The 8,404-nt window shown below is 40.3% G+C and overlaps 1 protein-coding gene across 1 annotated transcript in view; it reads left to right on the top strand.

The window, feature by feature from the left end:
* ptpa (protein phosphatase 2 phosphatase activator) overlaps positions 1–8,404 on the top strand; it is a 23,744-nt gene that overhangs the window by 6,044 nt on the left and 9,296 nt on the right. The window contains exons 6-8 of the mRNA XM_035667593.1: positions 2,003–2,102; positions 2,545–2,669; positions 4,687–4,787. Coding sequence (XP_035523486.1) covers positions 2,003–2,102; positions 2,545–2,669; positions 4,687–4,787 — 326 coding nt within the window. The remainder of the gene's footprint in view (positions 1–2,002; positions 2,103–2,544; positions 2,670–4,686; positions 4,788–8,404) is intronic.

The following is an 8,404-nucleotide window of genomic DNA, read 5'->3' as shown; positions in this document are numbered from 1 at the left end:
GTGCTCTTGGAAATCAGATTTTAGCCGAGAAAGATGGTTGTGTTGAGTTCATTCCAGGTTTCTAAATTCAAGCTGGGAATGAGACTTCTGCAATCAACTATTCAATTCACCCAACCCAAAAGCCGTCTTTCTATTTTTCTCCGCTTCTGATGGTTTTACGTTCATGCCGGTTGATTCTGTTAATCCATTAGACACTAGGGAGCCAGGGAACAATGATTGTTGTTTGGTTGTCAGGCTATAGTAAGTTTTAGTCCAGAATATGACAAAGTTATTTTTATAAAAGTTACCCTGCTGCAGCTTATGTGTTTAATAAGTATACTTTATTTGTTGACACAATATTGTTCCAAGCAGACTTTGAATATGTCTTAATACATACCTGGAGGCAGTCCTTAAAAATGTTTTAAAAAAGAAAGCAAAAAATGAGCATATTGTGTTGAATTTAATTGTTACATTGGAGGGGCCTGCCACATTTTCATCCTAACATTAAAACCACACCATACCTTTAGACACTGGATGGCCCAAAACAGGACTGAGATCCTTGTGGTAGGCGGTGGAGGTCAGAAACAGGAGATCCACTCCAGACTGATCTGGCTGTCTATGAAACAATAACATACAAAATTAAATTTAAAATACTGCTCATGATTTACAAATCACTTAAAGGTGGAGCTCCTAAAATGCATATTTGACCTGCTCACTGCGTCTCCTAACCATACCCAGGATCAGAAGTAAATCCTGCTATAGGTCTATTCAATCATTATGGGCCCCACCCTCTGGAACAAACTGCCTGATGATGATGATGATGATATTGATATTGATATTGATATTGATGATGATGATGATGATGATTATGATTTAATGTTAAATAGTCTCACGTAGCATGAGTGTTACCTAGCTTTTCTTTCTTTCCCTGAGATTTCTGCCTCCATCCCACTGGAAGGACTTTGCTGTTGAATTTTTAAAAAAGTGTTCAATGCTGTGAGCCCCAGAAACTTATAGGTCACATAACCTCTGGAGATGAGTGAGAAAATGTTGGTAATTTTGGTCGAACAACCCTTTAAACTAAACATTAACACCATTTTAGGATTTGTCTAAACATTAAAAAAATATATATTTTTGATATATTGCCTAACCCCAGTCTTTTCTGCAGGCCAATCAGACTGCAGATATACAAAACACAGACAATAGCATATTTTTGGCCACTGGGAGGCGCTGTGATGCACTGCAACTCTATTACTGTGTAAAACATGGGCTTTATTCAGAGCTTTGGTCCTACACACTGCAGAAACAGCCCTTCTAGAAAAAAGCCAAATATTTTTATCTGTAATCAAATTTTCTTGTATTGAGCAAAATATTAATGAGTTGGATTTAAGAATTAGTTTGAAGTTTGAGTTTGAACTCTGGAAACAGCCAGTGATCCAGAACCAGCCGACCTCAGAGGTCTGCAAGGTTCGTACTGGGTCAGGAGATATATACGTATGTATGTATGTGTATGTATGTATGTATATATATATATATCTTTCTTTTTGGACAAAAAATAAGACTCATTTCCCAGAATGCTACATAGAATGACATTATTACATTAACAAGTAAGAAGACATTGACTGCTTAGCTTTAAAGACGGATTTAAAATGTTTTAAATTGTAATGTTTTGCAATATGTATATCCTAATGTCTTGTAAATACACTAGGTTGTAATGATGTGTGGGGCAGAAGTCATCGCAAGGAGTCAAGGTATCAAACCAATTTGCTGGAGCTTTAACAGAGGAGGCCAAACATCCTGTTAACAAAGCACTGAATAAAGCACAAGTTAACGTAGTAATAGTATCAGTAATGTATAAACTAAATGTAACACAGAAGCAGTAGTAAGTTTAAAAGTAATAGTTAAAAGCAGAAGTAGAAGTAGAAGTCCAGAAAGGAGCACTCAGTGATGAATTGAAGTGGAGATTAAAGGTCTGCACATGTTGATGAAGACCTTTTAACCTGTGTGTATTATATCTCCTCAGGTCACGAAGCTGCTTTTGCTGTGTTCCTCTGCTGTCTCTGTAAGGTTGGAGCTCTCAGGGTAGACGATCAGCTGGCTATCGTTTTTAAGGTTTTTAACAGGTGAGCCGTTTCTGATGCTGTGGTCTGCTTCATATTAAGCAGTACTGGATCAATCATGGATTATGCATAAAGGCTACTATTGATGTATGATTTGTGCATGAGGATGACTCATCACTAATTCAATTTAAAAAACATACTGCTATTCTTGCCGTCACCACTGAAGCATGATAGCCCAATATCATTAACTTCAGATCAGAAAATCAAAAAAATTATCCCCCCAGGACAGTAGAAAAGGTGCGCTCCCCCGAAAGCCATGGTACAGTTCGCACAGTGCTTCAAACTGATCCGCCATGTTCTACAGTAGCCCTGAACAGACAAACCAAACAGTGGTTCTAGATAGGGCGTTTTTTTGCACATTTTACAGACAATGTAATTTCTCCTTTTTGGGAGAGTGACGTGTGTGTGTGTGTGTTTTTATTTTTATTTTTTATTTTTTTGGTAGGTATCTCTCAGTGATGCGGAAGCTGCAGAGGACCTACAGAATGGAGCCAGCTGGAAGCCAAGGTGTGTGGGGACTGGATGACTTCCAGTTTCTGCCCTTTATCTGGGGAAGCTCCCAGTTTGTAGGTAAGAACCCGGGTACAGCACTTTTGTAAAAACTAGAAGGCCACACTGAGAGCACAGACCTCCACCAAGGCCAGCAGTACAGTCATATTCAAAGACAGCCACCACTACTCTGTATAACTATCTATACATATATAACTATATATAACTATATAACTATATATAACAACTCACCTGGATCACAGTGTTAATGAAAGTAAAAAATAATTTGTGAATCCACCCTGTGATTTGGATCCGCTCATAGCCTGTGCTACACCTTTCCACCATGTTTCATGACAGACATATAAACAAATGGCATAGAAAACATACCTTACCTTACCCTGGTGGAGGTAACAAGCATGACAGCGCTGATCATTGGGACATGTATTGATGTTCATGTTACTCTGTCAGAATGGGGAACAAAATGGTGAGCAGCTGTGTGCATGTTGGTGGAAACCAATCCAATCAAAGACTTCTCTATGTGTCAAAGTTTAAGGACAGAATGAGTCATTGTTTTTATATCTATTTTATATCTTGAGTGCAATCTTCTAACCACAAGAGCCACGGTTTTAATTATAACTGACATAATTAACAGTGTTCTAACAAGCTACAACAGGTAACAGTTAAGGCCGGCAAGGGTGGAGAATCTTTTTCTACTTAAACAATTTAGCCAGTCCCATTTTCAAAAAGTCAAGTTTAAACAAATGCAAAACTATTGCTACTATGATGACTTTCTATGGTCAGTTTCACACCTGTAGTCCGTTTCATTTGGACCAATAAAAAAAGATGTATTGTTTCCATTTTGCATTCACACTGACTTCTTACAAGCAAACCTGGGAGTAAATAAGAAGTCATATGGACTAACAGTTATCTCATTGATTGGGCCGTTTTTGGTGATGTCATCCTGTATCATCAGCACACAAGGGGAAAATCTGATCATGCAGCACATTACTGAGCCTGATGTGTTTGCTTATCTTCTCTGCTGTCACAAAGGAATAACTCATCATGATTAGGAACATTAGTAATCCAGACTGCAACTGGAGACCATGTATCATTATCATATATAAATAGTAACCAGCAGGCAGAAACGGGACAAGAAAGAAGCATTTTGTACCATAATATTACAGGGATAGACACTCACTCACTTTTTAACAGATGCAAGCACAGTGCACTTCTGATTTAACTCACTTTCTGATCAGGGAAAATCACCGCACCCACACATGTGGTGACGCACATATGTGTTACCATGGTTACCAAATGATCTTGCATAAATATAGGCTATACATTACTTACAGCTTACACATCAGGATACAGCCTCCTCAATCGTTCACAGGTGGATTTGATAATAATTTAGCTTTTGAATTTATGCTAAAATCACAAACCTCATAAAATGTTGTGGTTGGTCTGCACTAGTTTGATTGACAGCTCTCACGCCAGCCTGAATGATTGTTGATGAGTTCAGGTTAACTCCACCAAACAGGTTAGGCATGCAAGCACCACAGAGTTGCCATAGGACTACATTAGCGTCACATTCTCATTCACATTCATGGCTATCACATCACAAGTACAAAAACATTCAGCCAAAATCTGCTAATTTAAAGCTGCACTTGGTAATCTGTGATGGGAGACTCAAAAATGACATATCTTTCTCCCAGAATCGCTTATTGCACCTTTTTAACAAGTGTCCCAGTAAGCCATGACAGAGAGTCAGCATGAGCACACCAGGACCCTGAAACTGAAGCAGCGAAATGAATTTCAGCCATTATTAATTTTATTATTTACACCTGTGCTTTTCCTACTGTCACTTGTAAGAAAGACAACTCATTGAGAAATAAAAGACGCCTCTATATGCTAATTAAAGGTCAGTGCTGTAGTTGTGTTCATCCTGTTAGAGGGGAAAAGTTCACAATTGAGAGGGAGCCCACATGACATTGATAAATGTACACATCCCTGTGCCTCTTAAGAGCTTGGAGCTTAATGTAAAGGTAAATGTTGACACCTGGTGGTGAAAGTGTGCACTTACAGCTCATTCTCCCTTCAGATCACCCAACACTGGAGCCTCGGCACTTTATCGATGAGAGGGTGGTGAATGAGCATTACCAAGACTACATGTTCCTGGATTGCATCAAGTTCATAAATGAGGTGGGAGAGAAACACACTCTTAAACTGTTTGTTGTTTGCTCAAAAATTTACTTTCATTGTGCGATCTGTTTTTTTCTTTATGGTGAGTTTGAGTCTATACTATAAAGGCATTATATGGACAAAATAACACACACCTTAAAGTAGAGCACTTTAAAGGTCCGGTGTCTAACATTTAGGAGGATCTATCAGGAAGAAACAATACTATGAGAGCAGAAAGACCAGAAAGAACCAAAACAGTAAAGTTGTGGCCTGCATAACCGAAACAATGAAATGTGTGAAACTTGTAAGGTAACAACAACACAACAATTCCGATATTCAAGTGATTACACAGTAATGAAAACATACAACATACCTATGAATGTTATATTCCATTTATGCCAGTAGATCCTCCTCAGTGTTACACACTGGACCTTTTAAAGCCCTACAGACATAAAAACCAAATTGAAAACAAATATTTTCCTGTGTCTGTCCTTATATTATTGTCTGGAAATTGAATAAACAGAACTGTTTTGAATGATACAGTGAACTATATAAAATGTCCAATTACTCTAATTTGCAAAATCTACATTTAGATGTTTCCTAATATCAACGTTTAATCTTCTGAGTTCAAAGAGTTTGTTTGTAAGTTTGTGGTTTTCACTTTTTTGGTTTCAAAGTTTGAATGCTTCACATAGCTTCTGCTGTCTATAACGTAAATGTAAAGTAATTAAATGGACCATTTGTTGCAACCACTCAAAACGTCCCTGTATTTGCCCATAGGATGTTTTAAATAAGTACATATTAATAAATATTTAATCTGTATATACAGTACAATATGTACTTGTATAGACGTTGTACTGATTTAGCTGTTGGAATTAAACTGGACCACAGCTGAAAGGGGTTTTGTCCAGGAAAAGGAAGACCGGAGGAGGGGAGGGGGGAGGCAGATGGATTCTGTTGGTAGAGCGCCAGAGCAGGAACCGTGAGCTTTGTTTTTGGTTTTTGGAGGAAAAGGAGGGGAGGGAAGTAGAGGAGGGCGTTGGTGGAGCAGCTACATCCTTTTCCTCCTTCCCACTCAGAAGCACCACCTCCTTCCCTCTTTTTCCTCCTCCTCCTCCTGCTGCTTGACCTCTCCCTCCTCTTCATGGTCATGAAAGGATGCTGCTGTTGTGTCAAGAAGGGCCTCTATCTTTCGTTCCTCCTTTTTTTTTTTTACCACCTGAATATAATTCAATTCAATTTTATTTGTATAGCGCCAATTCATAACAGAAGTTACTACTTTTCAGTAGGTTCTGGGTATTGTTAAGAACCTCACGATTTGATTCGATTTTGATTCTTTAGGTCACGATTTGATTCGATATTGATTTAAATGCTTCGATATCAATTCAGTAATAAGTAGAATTACACAAATAATTCATTAGAGTACCTGTTGATAATTTAAAAGCTTCGGGACGGCAACTCTCCGTCCATTGTTTGCGCTGTTAGTAATGGGTATGTGGGTTGCGAGTTGTGTCATGTACTAGTGAATAAACCGATACGGATTTTTGTTAGGGCTTGATGGCCCGATACCGGATTTTGTTCTTTTTCACCAGCCTTAGCCCGATACCGATACGGGACCTGCCGATTTTCTTGGGCCCGATATTTGGAGGCCGATACTAACTTTTTGCTCCTCCTCCAAAATTTAACATCATTCAAAAAAGGTGGAGAATAAATTCTGAAAATAATATTTAAGCATAAATAAAATACTGACACACACACTATTGACATGCCAGTAAGCCAAAAATAATCTCGTCTAAAATCAGATCAAAACTCTTTACGCCCACAGAGGAGTTCAAAGACACTGTATTGGGTGATTCTGTGGAAAAAGAGAATGTGCTAAAAGATAAACCTTCACGCCATACTGCTGCCACTTCCTGGTACAAGTTGCCTTACGATGATAAACGGTAACACACGAATTAATATTCAACTAGCGTATAAGAACCATGATCTCCCTCCAATCATTAAGGCGTCTTCTTTGAGGGGGTTGCCTATGACATACAGCCGCGATGGCAAGACATGCCGCCCCGCTCCCCACAGTAGAGAGAGAGAGAGAAAGACACAAGCGTCCAAAACTCCTACCAGGTGGTTGCTAAGATAAAACCGCTGACAAGCACCATGGAACGAGGAGCAACTTGTCACCTTTCAAAGTGTATGGCAATATTTCAAGCTAAGTCTAAAACAGTAAAAGAATGCTTTGGGAACAGTTTAAAACTTAGCGTTGTGTAGCTGGGGGAGGGGCCATGTTGGCCGACTGCAGCGTCTCCAGCAACACCGAAGCTGCCTGCGGAGTCTGTCTGGTAAATAATGCCCGGACTCGGCGAACGCAGCAGGCCCGCATCGGCCGAGTGCCCGATACACGCTAAAAAACGCAAAAATCAGGCGATGTTAAATCGGCCGGCCGATGTATCGGTCGATCACGTGTAGTGTATACCCATCTTCTTGTAAGAAAACCCTGTTTTTCACCACACTATGAACCGTCGTTGGTCTTACATATGACGATGGCCACAGACTCTGTTATCTTCTGTGCGCGGGCCAGAGTTTGCGGCCCAGGTTTGCAAAGGGAAGTATTGTCGAGCTGTTTTGAATGCCACAGGTTAGCTGGCGGGTTGCTGCAGAGCATCGGCATTGGTGTGCGGCCTTAAGTGGTTGCGCAAATTGTTGTTATTGGGCAGTACTTTAGTACCTGCCTGGCACAGCTTAGCTACTACCTTACTTCTTGTCTATTTCCTGTGTTCGCGGGTTTACACTGCTTTTAAAGTTGCTTCAGTTGCCCATGTTTTGATTTGTGTCAAGTGGCGGACTCTGCCCCGTACAATGCAAATCAACACAAAGGTGTTGCTCCACCCCCGACTGGGCCCAGGGGCTTGAATCGATTCAGAGGATTTAATGAATTCGATATTGAATTGGGAAAAAAAAATATATTGCAATGCATTGATATGAGAGAGAGAGAGAGATGACTCGTGGCATCATGGGAAATCCCCTGAATAGTCCAGGCCTATAGCAAACAATAAAGCTCTTATATTACTCGCGTTCCCGACCTGTACGCGTCAATGTGACGTTCAACAGGAAGCGCCGGAAAATTATTTATACTTGGCAACGGGGTGGTTGCCGACACAGTTTCAATTTCTTCTCCCTGAAGAGGTGGTCGCAAACTGAGGGGAAAGGCTATCGACGCAACTAGAAGAAGAAGAAAAATGTTAAAAACAATGGCGGACCTCTTTTGATTTTCCAAATCAGTCGCTGAATTCTTCCAAATTTTTTTTTATAAATTTATCAGCTAAATAATAACAAGATACTGGCAATTGGCGTAAAGTATGTTTACCATCGTCCACTTCCGGTTTTCTTCGGTGCACTCACTGATTCGCTACGTCAGAGGTCCTAGCACTCCACCAATTCAGATTGGTCAATATGCAAGGCGACGGCACTCGCCGATTTTCTATGTCGAATCGGGCCCAAACGAACGCCAATCTTGAATGGACGGCATCGGGACACCACGGAACCATTCGGAGTCCAACCGACCTCGCCCCCGACCTGTTCCCGACGCACGTCACGACCGGCCATGTAATCGGGTTGGTTTGGTGCAAAGCAGGCCTTAAATT

The sequence above is a fragment of the Morone saxatilis genome, unplaced genomic scaffold (genome assembly GCF_004916995.1).
Source record: "Morone saxatilis isolate NCDOM2014 unplaced genomic scaffold, NCSU_SB_2.0 Contig21, whole genome shotgun sequence".
NCBI lineage: Eukaryota > Metazoa > Chordata > Actinopteri > Moronidae > Morone > Morone saxatilis.
The sequence above is the reverse complement of the archived record's forward strand: the minus strand, read 5'-3'. Positions and strand labels throughout refer to the sequence as shown.